The 18,930-nt window shown below is 41.8% G+C and overlaps 1 protein-coding gene across 2 annotated transcripts in view; it reads right to left on the bottom strand.

Annotated features, from left to right (window-relative positions):
- PIP5K1B (phosphatidylinositol-4-phosphate 5-kinase type 1 beta) overlaps nt 1-18,930 on the bottom strand; it is a 337,996-nt gene that overhangs the window by 154,050 nt on the left and 165,016 nt on the right. For both annotated transcript variants that reach the window (XM_007466769.1, XM_007466770.1), the window contains 2 exons: nt 16,445-16,575; nt 3,900-4,017 (listed from right to left, as the gene is read on the bottom strand). In XM_007466769.1, coding sequence (XP_007466831.1) covers nt 3,900-4,017; nt 16,445-16,575 — 249 coding nt within the window. The remainder of the gene's footprint in view (nt 1-3,899; nt 4,018-16,444; nt 16,576-18,930) is intronic.

Here is an 18,930-nt window from a genome sequence, read left to right as displayed (position 1 = left end):
AAAGAGCACCAGGGAAGGAGGTGAGACCACTGCTCCGGCCTGGGCTCTGCCTCCAGTCCCCAACGTGGGTAACCTTGGGCACCTCCCTTCACCAGCTTCAGATTCCTCATCTACAATGAAGAGTTGGGTTAAAAAGTCCCTGAGGGCTTCCCTGGTGGCGCAGTGGTTGGGAATCTGCCTGCCAATGCAGGGGACACGGGTTCGAGTCCTAGTCCGGGAGGATCCCACATGCCGCGGAGCAGCTGGGCCCCTGTGCCACAATTACTGAGCCTGCACTCTGGGGCCCACGAACCATAACTACTGAAGCCCAGGCGCCTGGAGCCCGTGCTCTGCAGCGGAGAGGCCACTTGTAGTGAGAAGCCCGCGCACCACAACGAAGAGTGGCCCCCAACGAAGAGTGGCTCGCTGCAACTGGAGAGGGCCCGTGTGCAGCAGCAAAGACCTAACGCAGCCAAAAATAAATAAATAAATTTATTTAAAAAAAAAAAAGTCTCTTTGAGTTTCCACCTGACTCTCTGGAGCATGTTGTGTCCAGCAGAAGACCCCTTCCTCATCTACCACACTCCAGATGACTGGGTGGGCTCCTCAGATGCAGTAGTTTAGAGTTAGCTTCCAGAAGCTCCTAGACCAGTAAGGTGAGCTGCCTTGGTCCTGGGCTGTGGGTGGCCCCAGCCAATGGGGACCAGGCGGCCATGTCTAGCTAGAGGCCCACTGCCCTTGTTCTGTTTCTTGCAGGTCCCAGGGATGGGTCTGGTTACTGAATTGTGTGTACAATTAGTAAGGGACATGGAAAATGCAGTCAAACAAAAGCACACTTATCTGTCTGATCCCATCTCTTTTTCCCCCCCTAACTTTTCATTATGGAAAATTTCAAACATACACGAAAGTAAAGAGAACTAATTAACATTATGTGTGAATTGACACACGTGTCTATCTTCTGGCTTCAACAGCTATCAACTCGTGGCCAGCCTTGTTTCCTTTATACCCTCAACCATTGCCCGGGCTGCTTCCCTCAGATTCTTTTGAAGCAAATCGCAGACATCATATCATTTCTCCCACAGATATTTCAGTATGTGTCTCTAAAAGACAAGGATTCCTCTTTTAAAACACAGCCACAGGCTTCCCTGGTGGCGCAGTGGTTGAGAGTCCGCCTGCCGATGCAGGGGACACGGGTTCGTGCCCCGGTCCGGGAAGATCCCACATGCCGCGGAGCGGCTGGGCCCGTGAGCCGTGGCCGCTGAGCCTGCGCGTCCGGAGCCTGTGCTCCACAACGGGAGAGGCCACAACAGTGAGAGGCCCGCGTACCGCGAAGAAAACAAAAACAAAAACAAAACACAACCACAATACCATCATCCCACCAAAAAAACCCCAAAACTTCAACATAATCAAATATCTAGTCAGTCTTGACATTTCACCAATTTCCTATAATTAAAAGAACAAAAAGAAAAACAAAAAAAACACACAACTGGTTATTTGAATTATCTAGCCCTGTCTTTCTAATCTTCCTGATCAAAATCTTCCCCTCCTGCTATACTGGACCACTCAAAGTCCTTCTAAATATTTAATGCACTTGCATCTCTGGCTGACAGTGCTAACACTGCTCCCTACCCTTATACCCTGTCCCAACATCTTCCCCTTTTTCCCACCTACTCAAATCCCTTGCAATTTTTAAATCACAGTTAAACTACGCCATGCCCATAAGAAGCCCCCCTAATCATCAATCCAACAGAGAGAGACCTCTCCCTCCTTTGAAATCCTGGAGTATTTATTGTTTTGCTTCCGTCTTTTTATTTACTGCCTGGTAGAATTCGTTGTTTTCCCACATAAATCATCATTCCAATTGGATTCCAAGTTCTCTGAGTGCCATGACTTATAATTTTTTGAATCTCTCCATAATTATTAGCAAAGTATACTAGTTACAGTTGGTATTCAAAGTACCCAGTGATCAATTAACCACCTCTTGCCAGGTACATGAAGGAGGACTTTTGCTTTGAGAAGCCATCAGCTTGGTCTCCCCTGCTCCTTTGTAAATACTCTGACCTCATTATGAAGGTAACTTTTCCAGCTCAAAGGCTCATTAGGAAACTGTATAAGCTGTGTTGAGGTGTTGCTCAGAAAAAGACCTTCCCCAAGGACAGAAATGTTGTGAGAAAGACTGAATAAAAGAATGGGCTTCCCAGCCTGCAGGTCAGCAGCCATAGGACCACTAAAGGAAGACCTGCTCAGGGTAGACAGTCATCTCATCACACTGATTGAATCTGTGTTACGAAATGCAAGTCTAGTGGCATCTCCTTGGCTGGTAGAAGCTCAAGGTAAGTCAGAAGAGAATCCATTAACTGGTAACATATGGCAGACGATGAGGTATCAATCTTGTTTTCAATAACACAATATCAAGACCCCACTGGGTTCTCCAAACATGTTTCGTGAATGACAGTGACCCTCAGTAATTACAGAATGGCCAGAAACAAAAGGATCTTCTCTAAGGTACACCCCACCCCCCAAACCTGCAAATGTGTGTGTTTGTGTTGTACTTGAGTGGTTGGGAGGGCAGGGTTGGTAATGCTGGGTAGAGGCACCTAGTCTCTCCATCAAAGGGGTGTGGTGAGGCAGAGATCAACATAGCCATTCTGACAGGTGTGAGGTGATAGCTCATTGTGGTTTTGATTTGCATCTCTCTGATGATTAGTGATACTGAGCATCTTTTCATGTGCCTGTTGGCCATCCGTATGTCTTTTTTGGAAAAATGTCTATTCAGATCCTCTGCCCATTTTTTAATTGGGTTGTTTATTTATTTTTGATGTTGAGTTGTATGAGTGCACATTTAAGGGCAGCAGGGCACCCAAGGACTTTCTATTCAGTTCTCATGCTCTGTGAAGACTAATTAATGTGCCTTGAGGAACCAGTATTCTCTCATTCATCCGGCAGAAGTCATCTTATTTTCTTAGGGCCCAGCTAAATTCGTGGGTTTTCATCAGCCAGAACAGAATCAGCTCTGAATTTAACCATTTATACCTTACCCAAATTATAAGATACAGTTTAAATACTCTCTGTTAACAACACATGTTGCTGTACTCCCTCTGCAAAGGATTATTCTAGGATCTGGCTCCAGTCTTATTAGGATCCTTCAGAATGGGATGAACAATACTATTTGATGGTATCCTTCCTAAAGCTTCTTGAAAACCAATTTTCAAGAGCCCCAGCGTGTTAACAGTGATCAAATTATGAGATAAACCACTTTTTCTCTTGAAACAGAAAGAAAGCTCCTGGCTTCTTCAATAGGAATAAGGTAAAACTCTGCGGTCACATCAGACATTCTCACAATAAGGCGGCTGTGTTTGTACCCACTGTGTGCAAGGAGGCAGACAGGGAGAAGAGACAGGCCTAAGGATAATACATGTTCTGGTACCAAACAAAAACACCTCTAGAAAGAGCCGGCATGAAGAGCTGTTGAGAACAAAACTATCCAGCTGCTTTAAAATCATATTCAAATTGTAGGTCAAGGTGAAAATGGCAGTGGGCCAAGGCAGGTTTGAGACGAATGGTATAAATAAGTCAATTAAAATAGGAAGGCTTTCATACAGAATCCAATCAGCAAAATTCACAGGAGTCTTTATAACTAATTATAATATATCTGTTAGAATAATTATCTCAAGTAGCAACCGATACCCCACTTATTTAAATATCAATTACCATAGCACATTTTGTAGCTATCAGGTAAAAGCTGCAGAGTCAAACTACATTTCCTGAAGCCAAATTTATAATCCTTATGAAACTTGAAAATTTTACTATGCTCCAGAGCGTTGTAAAATAAGAGACACAAGCCACTTGTCACTGTTGCTATGAGAAAAATGTTGACGTCACACATTTCTGGAGAAGGAAGGAAAATGATAGGTTCTTACCAAGTAATCATCAGGCTTGATACCAAAAAGTTCTCTGAAATATCGGAATGCTAGTGGAGCATATGTCTTAAATCTGAAGTCTGGGTAGTGATGTGCTGGGGTCAGATTGCTCCCTTCACTGCAGTTAAAATGTTAAAAAGAAAAAAAAAAAAGAAAGAGAGAGAGAAGGAACATCAGCAAAGACAATTTTGACTTCAAATTCTAGCTCTATTAGTCCTGTGCCAATTTCCCCTCTAGGAAAACATCCCTTGATACTGGGTCTCTCTAAGCTCATGTCACAAAGGCCAATGCGCATCAGGTAAAAACAGATGCTAACGCAGCAAGGGCCACTCCAAGCAGGCATCCCTTGCCAATCACAGTGTGTCTTTAACCTGATAATTCATCATCCCCCTATGCCTCCTTCTTGGGAAAATCTCTCCATTTTCCCCAATGAAACCACTGTTGTAATGCTTTAGGTGTAAGATCCAGGGCTTAGTGTTTGGAGCAATGTCAAAAATGCATTTTTTTGGCCATGAATTTTGAATGTTGGATAAACATTTTAAACTAGGAATAAGTAAAATACTTTAGAAAATATCTCACCAACAGAGAGAACCATCACAGTGGAAATAGATGGGTCCTGAATCTGAACTCTTTCTTACATCCGTAGTTACAGGAAAAAGACCTTAGACATTTTAGGGATTTCAAAACCTGATTTCCATTCCCATATATATCATTACCTTTTTTTCCCTCTTCTGGGTTCACCTTCGAAAATTTTTGTGCAAAATTTATGATATATAAAAGGTACAAAGAAATCAGTGAATATTCATGAACCTAAAGTGCTGCTTAAGATTATTATTCAGGGGGCTTCCCTGGTGGCGTAGTGGTTGAGAGTCCACCTGTCGATGCAGGGGATGCGCGCGGGTTCGTGCCCCGGTCCGGGAGGATCCCACGTGCCGCGGAGCGGCTGGGCCCGTGAGCCATGGCCGCTGAGCCTGTGCGTCCGGAGCCTGTGCTCCGCAACGGGAAAGGCCACAAAGGTGAGGGGCCCGCGTACTGCAAAAAAATTTTTAAAAATAAAAAAGAATATTATTCATATAGTTGAATTGCCTTCTGTACTTTTTACTGATCATATACCCTTCCTTCTCCTCAGGGGCATCCACTATCCTGAATTTTAATGTTTACGATGTTTACCATTCATTTTATTCTTTGACTAGATATATTTCACATGACATCAGAAAAGTCACCTAATCCTTCATTGTAAGAAATTAGAACAATGCAGTAGAATGATATACTTTTATGTAGAGATTCAGGATCTCTTTTTACCATATTCTAGGTGGGACACTGAAGGCTGATTTTCATGGATGTTAAACAAATCAACTGTGCAAATAAAAAGGCTTTTAGCACACAACAAGCACTTGGAATCTACTACAATTTAAGTTTGCTGAGGTCAGTCAGAATTTTGTATCAGCACCTAACACACGGTAGACGATAAGTATTTTTTGAGTGAAAAAATGAGTTTTCAAGATAATGCTAATTCAGTAAAGTTGATTCTTAGGTGAAGCTTAGGTTCAAAAGTCAACATATAAAGTCAAAATCACCACAGTCAAAGATCATCCTTGATCTGTTCAATGTATCCAGTGCGGCCAGGTTTTCCCCTGCATGGTTACAGATGACTGTTCCTTTTGGTGAGTTCCAGAGGAAGCAGTTGGCTTGCATTGTTAGGGGCCACATCCTCTTATAATAAATCTTATCTGGAAAGGCCAGGACTGCACTCAGGCAGCAGCAAGGCACACACAGGAGGGGAGTGACACAGGAACGGAGGCTGCCTGGGAGAAGAGCTCATGTATGGAAGAGCCCCCATATCACCTGCTCACTTAAATGGCTACTGTTGCCCTAAGTAAGTAGAGCTGAACATTCATAATGCTTGTATGACACCCAGGTATGGTACTGAAACATTTCCTCATTCCATATTTTGGGATTTATGACGAGACATGCACTCAGTTACAGCCCTTATGGGATTGCCAAAAGGAATGATTTTGGAACTCATATGAATATAACTTGAAAACATGTGCTACGTAGACATAAGAGGTAAAAGCGGAGGTTCAAAGTGACCTCTGACATCCTTCACTGTCACAAGCAAGTAAAAATAATCACAATGCCTTGGGTTCTGAAGCAGGCTATTTTCAGTGGGTTAAGAGTGTTGCCAATTTTTTAATTTGTTCCACTCTGTTTTCTCCTTTCAATCTCATGCAAAGCAATTCATTCCATCACAGCAGATCACCTTCAACATTCAAGAGTAAAATAAAACACCCGTTCCACTTACATGGAATTATTCTTTAAACGATTTATTTCCATGCGGTTGGGGGGCCCAAGATTTTCTTAGAGAGGATACAGTATTTTTTTTTTTTAAGGAGATGTTGGGGGTAGGAGTTTGTTAAGTAAGTAATTTATTTTTGCTGTGTTGCGTCTTCGTTTCTGTGCGAGGGCTTTCTCTAGCGGTGGCGAGCGGGGGCCACTCTTCATCGCGGCGCGCGGGCCTCTCACTATGGCGGCCTCTCTTGTTGCGGAGCACAGGCTCCAGAAATGCAGGCTCAGTAGTTGTGGCTCACGGGCCTAGGTGCTCCGCGGCATGTGGGATCATCCCAGACCAGGGCTCGAACCCGTGTCCCCTGCATTAGCAGGCAGATTCTCAACCACTGCACCACCAGGGAAGCCCCTGAGGATACAGTAATTTTTATTATCATTTTCATTTTTGGTATCTCTGAGCTTCTTGAGTTGTTCACCTTTCCCTGAAGCAAGTATTAATGACAATAGTTTTCTCCTTGGATTCACATCTCCCTGACTACTATGGTTTATTTAGCAATGGTGTAAAAAGGATAGTGTTAGGTTTCCTTGGCAATGAGACAGGCAGACACATGCGCGCGCGCGCGCACACACACACACACACACACACACACACACACACACACACACACACACAGAACATCTTTGGTTAGAGAAAGGGAACATTCGTTTCTTTAGGTATCCACCCTGACACAGCTCGTATTAAAAGCCACCGCATCACTAAAAATGAGAAAAAAAACCCACCGAATCTAGCTAGCTTTGGGCCACATTAAGATACAGAGAATGGTATGGGTCAACTGTGAGGCAGGCTTGCCTGTATGGGGTCATCAATAAATTGTATTTGTATAAATGGAGATGATGAAAAGGGGGCAGGGATAATACTTAACACAGGCATTACAGAAAGTGGCAATTTCTTCACAGCATAACTAACAATATGTTAATAATTAACTGCTGAGGTTATATAATCTTGAACCTCTCCATCTGCCTGAATGGAGAGGAACATTCCCTAAGAGTGGATCATAAAACATCACCACTTTTTTTCTCTTAGTAGGTTTTAGCTTATGAATTCTGCTTTCCTTTGACAAACATTAAGACTTTGCATTCTGTTAAATCATACTGGATACCCTGTATGGGAGTTAAGATGCTCCTAACTCCCTGTGGTCCAGGGAGACCTGGGTTCCAGTTCCATCTCTGCCATTTACAAGCTGTGCTCTCTGAGGCCTGGTACTGAGCCTCTAGAAATAACATGGCAAAGTGGATGGAAACGTGAAAGGCCAGGCACCTGGCAAGTGGGGAGCCCTCAGTGTGTCTGGATGATTAAGGCTGTGTGGTGACGGGAGACAGCCCAGGGTTGGACATGTCACGTGGAGAATGAAGTGACTAACTGGCTTAAAAAAAAAAAAAAAAAAAAAGGGAAAATGAAAGTGACAGAATGAGAAAATATTTGCAACTCATATCACAAAGAGCTAATCTCCCAATACAAAGAGCTCCAAAATACAGCAAAGAAAAAGACCGAAAAGTTATATATGTAAAAAAAAAATAGCCAAGGGTATAATCAGGCACTTCACAGAAATGGAAGTATAAATGACTTATACACATGAAAAGATGTTCAACCTCATTTATAATAGAATAAATGCAAATTAACGGTCACCGAGAGATCATTTTCTCCCTCAGATGGGTAGAAATTTAAAACTTTGATATAGCTCAAGGGAGACTGGTACCCTGAGACACTATTAGTGGGAAAGTAAATTGATACTTTTCCTTTGGAGGACATTTTCACAACTCCTGTCAAAATGACAAATGTACATAACTCTTGATTCAGCAAATGCATGGCTATAATTTACAGTACAGACAAACTACTGTTTGTACAAAATGACATGTTTGTACCTGGTTATTCATTACAGCACTGTTTGTAAGGACAAAGGATTGGAAGCAACTCAGATGTCTCTGAGAAGAGAACCAGTCAACGTAATTATGGTTCAGCCACACATTGGAATACCACGCAGCTATTAAAAAAGAATGAGGAGGCTTATGTACTGATGTGGTGAGATCTGAGACAGATTAAGTGAAAGAAGCTTGATGCAGAATACTGTGTATGGCATGCCACCATTTGCATACAAAAGCAAAAAAATATATATTTGGCATGTATCTGCACAAAAAATCCTTGAAGGATATAACAGACCCCAAGTAACAGTGATCACTAGAGTTAGACAGGTAATAAAGGCACAGGAATGAAAGGGACACTTTTCACAGTATTTCTTCTAAAAGCATCATGAGGATTAACCCTTCTACATATTACCATTTACCACATTAAAAAAGATTTTTTTAAGTTAGGGGTAAAAGCCATAACCCCAAAACAAAGCTCTGCACACTGAGTACCACACAGCAGAAGGGTTTGCTTCTGCTTATTAAGCTGCTCCAGTGAGTAACAAATACCAACTCGGCATGAATGAAGTTCTACTGTAAGAAACGCAAATTAATGGGCTGTTGTCTCCAGCTGGAGTTTGTCAGGAGGTATAGGTCACAAGAGCAACACCAAAGAGCGGGTGCAGTGAGGATAAGCCAGCAGACACTAACCTGATTTTCTGAGGTTGGGCACTGGCAGACCTACTGGGTACCAGTGTGGGTGCTGGTCCACTGATGCCCAGCACAGAGGCTCCTCTGCACGCGCACGAAAGGCTAAGCCCAGGCAGTAACACAACCGCAATGAGCATTAGTCTGCTGGCCAGTGGAAGAGGTCCACCAAAGACTCCTGCAGGCTTTCCTTGCTGGAGCCTGGGTGGTAGCCAACAGGAGACTGTCTAGCACCTAGACTTCCCCAGCAAAAACAGACTCTGCTGATGAGCAGACTCCTTCACAATTTAAGACTTACGTTTCTTCAATCCATTGATGTAGTGATTGGGGAAAAAAAACTCCACTTTCCTGTCTTGGCATAAAATCGAGCCTTTGGAAATTTCAGCTGTGAGGTCTTCACCAGGGGCTTGACATGTTTGGATCCCAAGAGCTGGTAAAATTTCACCAATAAAAATCTGGAGGCCGACATGGGATTTCCAACTTGCTTTTGCCAAGTAAGAACCTAAACAAGTTAGCCAACACACAGTACCGTCCTATCAACACCAAGAGGCAAAGTTTGATTATGGATCAGCTCTGGCATTTTGATATTCACTCTTCGGAGGGGTGTTCAATTTTTAATTTAACTAAATTTAATTTAAAGTTAGTGTTCGTCTTAAGTCCAAAAGTACGTTATTTCTTAATGGCAATAAATGTTTAGGATTATTCAATGCTGAAGCTTGAGGAAGCATTAGCCACCATCTGGAATTTCCCATTTAGCAGATAAGGAAATCAAAGTCCAGGGAGGGAAAGTACTGACCGAGGCTAGTCAGGAACAAACAAGAGGGGAGATTAGATCCACATCAGGGCAGTGGAAAAGTCACAAGCAGTCAGCTTTGCCTTAACTTCAATTTAACGTTCCCCAGTTAGTCTTCCTTTTCAGGATCCAGTTAGAGGCTTCAGGTACAACCGCCCAAATACCCCAATTACTTCCCCAGGAGGGCCTCAGGTAGGCTGAGTTTGATTAGCCATGCTGGGGTTCTCATCTGTATGTACCGTGAACACCCAGCTTTGTGTATGTGATTTTAGAGCCTGATAGCCAAGCACTATTTTTGGCGGCAATGGGTGGAGAGATGTGGTGGAAGCAATGGGGTGAAACTGATTAAGCATCTCCAGGACCCTTAAGGGGTCCAGTTTTGGAGCTGAGGCCCAGAGCTTTGAGGTTTTAGAGGCAGCATTTTATATATGGTGAGCTTCCTTGATTTCAAACTGTAACCGACAGTTAGTGGGTTTGTGGTCTCCTGGCAAAACAAGTAGGTCAGCAACTCCTAGGTGACAGATTTATCATGAGGCATCGGCTCATGCGATTATGGAGGCTGAAAAGTCCCACGATCTGCCATATGCAAGCTGGGGGCCCAGGAGAGCTGGTGGTGTAATTCCAGTCCAAACCTGAATGTCTGAGAACCAGGAAAGCCAATGGTATAAGGCCTGGTCCAAGTCCGAAGGCCCAAGTACCAGGAACGCTGACGTCCCAGGGCAAGAGAAGATGGATGTCCCAGCTCAAGCAGGGAGTGAATTAGCCCTTTTCCCACCTCTTTGTTCTATTCAAGCCCTTAACGAACTGGATGATGCCCACCCAAATTGGTGAGGTGATTTTCTTTCCTCAGTCTATTGATTCAAATGCTAATTTCTTCTAGAAACATCCTCACAGACACACCCAGAAATAATGTCTTATCAGCTATCTGGGCATCTCTTCGCCAGTCAAGTTGACACATAAATTTAACCATCACAGCAAACATGATCACACCTCCCATGAGGCAGGATAAGTGAAGGGTCCTTTGTCCTAATGTACAGATGGTGATACTGAGACAAAGAAAACTTAAGTGCAATACAACTGGACGAGTGACACTACAGTCCAGTAACAAACTAGTGGTGGCAGCCAGTCTTCAAAGTAGACCTTTTTAAGTCAGGGTATGAAGAAGCAGCTTTAAGCATTATTAATGCCTCTGCCAACTCAGGCAAGGTAGAGATCGTGCAGGTTTCCCATATGACTAACCTGTGAAACAGAAACTGGTCCTCTCTCTTGCCAAATTAGACAGTGCTCTTGAACGGAAAAACAAAACAAACATAAGAAAATAACAGACATACGCCCCTGCTGGTGCCAACCTCCTTCTGCTGAGCACGTCTGTGATGGGTACCCCTGAGCCGCCTTGTGAAACACGAGGCTGCACCATCTTTTGAGGCGAATCAGCTGACAGCCAGTCTTTAAAAGTCAGTAGCTGAAGACAGCTTAAATTCCAAAACCAAAGAATGCATTCTGGGGTGTCATTTACTGGGAACATGTGGTATCGTTGTTCATCAACTAAATGTCAAACTTCTCAAGTAGTTATTACCACACTGGGAAATTATGTTTTCAAGGCAATTTCAAATAAGTTAAAATGTTATGTAATATTCAGTGCATGCAATAAATCTTTCATTTTTGAGTTAAAGGAAGAGGTATATAATTTTTATTGACAGAAAATCATTCTTCCGCATCCCCGCTACATAAATGTTGAACAAATATTTTAAAAGTTTTGGCTTGAAGGGACCTTGTGTTATTGGCTTGTCCAGTGACAGTCACACCTCTCATTTAATCCAGAGAAAAATATTCTGGCAGCTTTGTGTTCTATCCACATCTATATAAAACCTGGTATGGAATGTCTGTATAGATCAGGGGTTGGCAATCTTTTTAGAGTCTTGTTGCAACTACTCAACTGTGCTGTCATACTGCAAAAGGAGCCATAGACAATATGTAAGTGAATGGGCGAGGCTGTGTTACCACTGGATGAGGCTGTGTTACAAGTAAACTTTATTTTAAAAAAGAGGCAGTGAGCCAGCTTTTTCTCTTGAGCTGTAGTGTGCTGACCCCTGGTACAGATAGATTCTTGGATGAGCTTATGTCAGTGAAACTTGAAATGCAGGTGGTTGGCTAGTCTGTCAAAACCATAACGTCTAGCACTAATATCTGGCAACACTTATATGCACCTTTGACATATATCTTTTTTTTTTTTTTTTTTTTTTTTTTTTTTTTTTTTTTTTTTTTTTTAAACCACCCCCAGACCTTTTTTTTTTTTTTTTTTTTTTTTTTTTTGCGATATGTGGGCCTCTCTGGGCCTCTCACTGTCGTGGCCTCTCCCGTTGCCGGACGCGCAAGCTCAGCGCCCACGGCCCACGGGCCCAGCCGCTCCGCGGCACGTGCGATCCTCCCGGACCGGGGCACGAACCCGCATCCCCCGCATCGGCAGGCGGACCCCCAACCACTGCGCCACCAGGGAGGCCCTGACATATATCTTTGCTTGTCATTTAGAATAATGTTTCACCCTTACAGTAGTTCTGTGGAATTCTCTCCTCTCTTTGAGGGTATTCCCTGGAGATTCATATAAACCCCAAAGAGCATCCATCAATTTAAGGGCAGTCTGTGCTTTGCAATGGTCCTCACATCAAGCTAAACTCCATTTCATAAGTGAGGAGATGAAAATTCAGGAGAGTTTTACAAATTCTTTGGTTAGATAATTATTCTTGAACATGGAAAGACATATAAACTTTTATTGCCAGCTTTCCAGAGAAGGCAGTGATGGTGTCTCCTGCAGGGGAGCAGACGGATGGATTCAAGCTGGTTGTCAAGGGGCCAGACAGGTAGATTTAGTTTCATAATTCTAGATTTTTTTTTTGATTCAAAAATGCAGAAATACTGTTCCTGTGCTTTATCATCATAGTGTCGGGAGAAACAAAACTTTGGAGCCAGCCAGCCCGGAATTCAAATCCTGGCTTTACCATTTATTGGTTTATCACTTTGGGTTAAGCCACTTAACATCCCAGGGCCTTAGTTACTTCATATATAAAATGGCTTTTTTATGGTAAAGATGAAAGTAATAACAATAATTGAATAATGTATATTATATAAATATTATTAATAAAACTATGCTTGGTCCATAGTTGGCACATAAACTTTGCCTCCTGTTGCCAGTTCAGGTTCAGGTCTACATGGTAGAAACATTAAAGAACATCCTCTTTCTTCCTAGTTCATTTACATGGAACATTTATCTGCAACCCTGAGTTTCTGATCATGGCACAGAATTTGCAGTCAAAAGATTAAGATATGACCATGGTTCCCTTACTCATCTAATTTGTGATCTTGGAAGATCATGGAACCAGATAGTTGAAAAGGGTATTATATCATCCTTCAAATCTTAAACAGGTCCAGAGCTTTCTCCATCTACAAGATGAAATAATCTGTAGTGCAAATACATAATATCTGAAAATAACTTTGAGCCACTTTAAAATAAAGAAATAAAAAATAACACAATGCACTTTGTTGCTAAGGGAAACAGAACCAGCAGCTTCCTAGCAGTGGTAAATTAAAACATCTCAAGGTACCCTAATCAATTAGTTCTATGACCCAGATAAATGCATTGAATTTTGGAGCCACCAGAGACTTCAGAATGTTTCAGCTGCTTCAACAAGGGCCAGTCCTGCCCACCTTTCTCTACTCATCCACAGGCATATGGGCAGGTAGGGAAGGAGCATTATTTGGCCCCTTTACTGAGTTATAAATGACATACAATAGAGTATAAAGTTTATTAATCTTCACATATGCATATACCAGTGAAACCACCACCATGATCAAGATACCGAATTTATCCATCACTTTGGGGGGCATTTTGATTGCTACAGTTACTGGCATGGCCTGGGGTTGACAAATGTGCAGTCTTGCACAAAGAATTAACTCATCCAAAAAAAGCCAATAGCACCTCCATTGAGAAATACTGGGTCCAATCCCTTTGCTAAACCAATGAAGAAACTGATCCCAGATGAGGAAACTGAGACAAGACCCCATGTAAGTTTCTTCTGCTTCATATAAATGCATCTGGAGCACAGATGTTCTTTGAACAAACAATACAGTAACTGCTGAAAGAAATTTTTACCTGAATCAAACATTTAATGTCATATTGACATTTAAAAGCTATATATGCTTTAAATGATATATTTTAAATGTGACAATGGACTCCTCTAAATAGGGTCAGTTAGGTGCCCCTCACCAGTGACATGTGTGCCATTCAGCTGCTGCTGCTGCTATCCTGGAATATAGAGTTAAGGTCAAAGATACAGAATCGAACCAGGTCCAACTTTGGTTTCTTACTCCTGAATAAAAAGGTGAAAAAAGATCTCATTCTTGTCTTAATCATAACGATGCAGTATGCTTATGATAAACTGTCAGTGAACAAAAGGAATCAAGGCGCTCAAAGGGCCTAAAAGCGCCTATGAAGACCTCAGTTATGTGATCCTTGTTGTACGTATCTCATACAGTGTCGTATATAATTCAGTTGCTAAACAGATGTAATTTTGATATTTAAGATATTAATTAAAAAATCACTTAGGGGGCTTCTCTGGTGGCGCAGTGGTTGGGAGTCCGCCTGCCAATGCAGGCGACACGGGTTCGTGCCCCGGTCTGGGAAGATCCCACGTGCCGCGGAGCGGCTGGGCCCGTGAGCCATGGCCGCTGAGCCTGCGCGTCTGGAGCCTGTGCTCCGCAACGGGAGAGGCCACAACAGTGAGAGGCCCACGTACCGCAAAAAAAAAGAAAAAAAAAATCATTTAGGGTTTTATGAGCTCCAAGAACAAAACTTGGTATCAAGTAGAACAACTGTCACTCTAAAATGGGAAGCAATGTGCTAGCTCGGTGGTTCTCAAACTTTTATGTGCTTAGAATCACCTGGAGCAACTGTTAAAACAGATTCCTGGGTCCCAGACCCAGAGTATCTGATTCTGTTGATATGGGGGGAGCCCAAGAATCTGCATTTCTAACAAGCTCCAGATGATGCTGATGCTGCTGGCCTGGGGACCGTATGCTTGGGCCATGCCTTCCTGCGGTTCCCATCAATGGTTGGCTCTGTTGACTGGACACTATGAGAAGAAAAGATCAGCCAGGATGCACACTCTGCCCTTCTTCGTACATCCATCTTGAGCTGTAACTGCTCCAGCATCCTGAACTCACTGCCAGCCAGCCTCTTACAAAAGGCCTCTGCTCCTCTTGTTCTTTGCAGTGGAAGAAAAAAATAAGGTTGGAATATTTGGGTAGAGGCCCTAGAAAACCTTTCTGGAAACACATTTACAGGAATTTGAGCCTAATTCACAGGAATTTGAGCCTAACAGAACATACCAAAAGATTAAGATAAACTCATAACCTCCTGACTTTAAAGAGAAAAAATAGTTAATACATACTGTTTTGGAATGATAGATTGTTAAAAACAAACACAACGGACATTTTCCAGCTATAGAAAGAAGAGCAGTGTCATGAGCAGACAGGATTATATCTTAGGCCTTGGGGTTGTGCATTTTCTGCATGGAAACTAGTTCTTGGGGCTGCTAGGGAAACCTAGAGAAGCAAACTTTAAAACTTGCATAGACCAACTTTGCTCTTCAGCCCAGAGCATTTAAAGCAAAATGAAGCTGTCTGGGTTCATAGCCGACTTTCTTTTAACTGTGGGCTCTGTTGCGGCTACATGGACACCCTCACCTAAAGGTTTTATTTCTAGGCAGTTGACACCTGGACATAAAAATAAATGTAAGTACCATTTCCCTGAAGGTTTTTTAAAAAAATAAGGCAATGAGAACACCGAGAGGAAAAGTGTCAGTCCAACCATTCTCATTCAAGCCAAATAATAACTGATAATAAAATTGGCTTATTTTGGAGAGAAACCGTGATTTTAAAACAAATGACAAGTCAATCCTCATAGCCCCAAATAAAATATAATTGCCCCCAAGCCCCCAAATCAAATATCTTTATTTTTATTTTTTTGAAAAGTCCTGTCTGTAGTAGCAACATTTCCAATTTAATAACGAGTAGTTCTCTTCCTATGTTAAGCTGGTATTAGACTTTTAAATTATTTATTTATGTATTTACTTATTTATTTATTGTGGTAAAGCATGTATAATATAAAGCTTACCATCTTAACCATTTTAAAATGCATAGTCATGTGGCATTATGTCCATTCGTATTGTTGTGCAACCATCCCTACCATCCATCTCAGACTTATTAGTTTGATTTCCCCCCGCCCAGTATAATAAAGCCACAGGTGATATGTATGGGTAACTTGGGTGTTTTTGCAAATACGGCATCAAAATAGCGGGGATCCTCATAAGTTTTTTGGAGGAAAGTTAAAAGAGGAGATACATGACTGTACTCAGATAGGAGGCCCAAACGCACATCCCCCAACTCATCTTTTAAATTAGGGCTAGCAAAAATTTGGCACCAGCTGCTGCGTCTTCGGTGCCCTCTTCTTCTAAACCTATGCAGACATTACTCTGTGATTACTGTGCTCTTTCCCACTGAATCTCAGAGTCTTTCTCCATAGGGTCTTCTAGGCATAATCACAACTAATAAATTACAACTGGCCCAAAGGATGAACCCTATTTACCATCACCATATACACATGCAAGACACCTGATGCAACCGAAAATAATAATCATTTGGATTGCTTTTGGGCAAGCCAAACGTCTAACATGAACATCAGTACCTGATGTACACATGCATGGATAATAAAGTCTTGTACTGGTAGAAAAGTCTTCAATATGGAGATGTCACAACGAAGGTTCCTTAGCATGGAAATCATCACAAGTAACAACGTTCTTACCTGGGTAGGAACACACTCTCCACCACATAAAAGTCTTGCATGAGAACATCTCGATCTGGCTTGGAGGTGAGATTACCCACTGTGTATCCTATTCCCAGCTGAATAGCACCTTTGATGGCAGATGATGCAGTCTGCAGGGACAACAAGGATTTCAGCGTTAGCCTCAGTAGTTGGGGCCTTGTTCAATGTCACAAGCAGCAAAAACAGGAGAGTGAGGTTAGATTTCCCTTCTTGTTCCTAAGCAAAGAGGAAGCTAGGTTTGGAAAGATGACAGGCTGCTTCTTTTAATGGAGAGTACTTTCCAAACATCAAGGACACTTCTTGCCATGAAATTATTTTGGTGGTAATCTTTCCTATAAATGTTCCTAAGGTCAAATTACAGTCCAAAATCTCCATCTTTCTTTTATTAAGAACTTAGAAACTTGGTAGAACACTTGCAATATACAGAATTATAATTTCTACCAAAGGATAATTGATACCATTGCATTTTTAAAAAATCAGAAGTTCTGTTACATACCTATGGATCAGGAAGAGTGTTTGTCCTCATAAGAAATGAGAGAGCAAAAAAATAATTTGAGCCTTTGGAATATATAAAAATATTTTTTAAACATCTTTATTGGAGTATAATTGCTTTACAGTGGTGTGTTAGTTTCTGCTTTATAACAAAGTGAATCAGTTATACATATACATATGTTCTCATATCTCTTCCCTCTTGCGTCTCCCTCCCACCCTCCCAATCCCACCCCTCTAGGTGGTCACAAAGCACCGAGCTGATCTCCCTGTGCTATGCGGCTGCTTCCCACTAGCTATCTATTTTACGTTTGGTAGTGTATATATGTCCATGCCACTCTCTCACTTTGTCCCAGCTTACCCTTCCCCCTCCCCATATCCTCAAGTCCATTCTCTAGTAGGTCTGCATCTTTATTCCCATCCTGCCCCTAGGTTCTTCATGACCATTTTTTTTTTTTTTAGATTCCATATATATGTGTTAGCATACGGTATTTGTTTTTCTCTTTCTGACTTACTTCACTCTGTATGACAGTCTCTAGGTCCATCCACCTCACTACAAATAACTCAGTTTCATTTCTTTTTATGGCTGAGTAATATTCCATTGTATATATGTGCCACATCTTCTTTATCCATTCATCTGTTCAAGGACACTTAGGGTGCTTCCATGCCCTGGCTATTGTAAATAGAGCTGCAGTGAACATTGTGGTACATGACTCTTTTTGAATTATGGTTTTCTCAGGGTATATGCCCAGTAGTGGGATGGCTGCGTTGTGTGGTCGTTCTATTTTTAGTTTTTTAAGGAACCTCCATACTGTTCTCCATAGTGGCTGTATCAATTTACATTCCCACCAACAGGGCAAGAGGGTTCCCTTTTCTCCACACCCTCTCCAGCATTGTTTGTAGATTTTTTTGATGATGGCCATTCTGACTGGTGTGAGGTGATATAGAAGACCTAAATAGACATTTCTCCAAAGAAGATATACAGATTGCCAACGAACACATGAAAGAATGCTCAACATCATTAATCATTAGAGAAATGCAAATGGAATATATAAAGTTTAATTTGAAAGTTGCTTACTCGTTCTGCCATGGGTCCATAATCAAAATTTCCTTCACTGATCTATGATAAGACACATAGCATTGGAACACCAATATTTCCAATTTACTACTTTTCTAATATTCATCTATAATTAAATTGACAATGTTATCTTGGGGGAATAACGTGTGTGTGTGCGTGTGTACATAAATACTTTTAACCAACATAATAGGAGAAATAGCAGAATAACTTAATTTAGGAAAATCAGAATGCATTCCTCTTAAGGGTGAAAGTGTGGCATATTTTTATGCCTTGCAGTATTTAATGTAGTACCATGTACACAGCAGGAGCTAAATAAATACTTAAATCAGTGGTTCTCAATCAGGGACATCTGACATTGTCTGGAGACATTTTTCGGTTGTCATAACTGGTGATGGTGGTGGTGTTACTACTGGCATCTAGTGGATAGAGGCCAGGGATGCTGCTAAACATCCTGCAGTGCACAGGACAGCTCATAACAGAATTATCGAGCCCCAAATATCATTAGTGCTGAGGTTGAGAAACCATGCCTTAAATGAATGTAATAAAGATCATCTGTTTTATAAAAAAAATATTCCTTTTGAGTTATCATTTTCACTTAGCAAATCCAAGACCCATCTCCACTTTCCCACATGCTTTTTTTTTTTTTTTTTTTTTTTTACTTCTTCTTGCTTTTAAAAACGTCAAAAAACATATCTCCTTGAAAACATGTATCCTCTTGATTTCTATGACAGAACATCGTCCTGGGCCCACTTCCACCTTTTCTGATAGTCTCTCATGTCTTCACTAACTTCTCATATTTTTTTAAATTTATTTTTATTTTTTTGCGGTACGCGGGCCTCTCACTGCTGTGGCCTCTCCCGTTGCGGAGCACAGGCTCCGGACGCGCAGGCTCAGCGGC

Source organism: Lipotes vexillifer, unplaced genomic scaffold (assembly GCF_000442215.2).
Source record: "Lipotes vexillifer unplaced genomic scaffold, Lipotes_vexillifer_v1.1 scaffold948, whole genome shotgun sequence".
In the NCBI taxonomy this organism is placed as follows: domain Eukaryota; kingdom Metazoa; phylum Chordata; class Mammalia; order Artiodactyla; family Lipotidae; genus Lipotes; species Lipotes vexillifer.
Note: the sequence above shows the minus strand (reverse complement) of the source record. Positions and strands in the feature narration are given on the sequence as shown.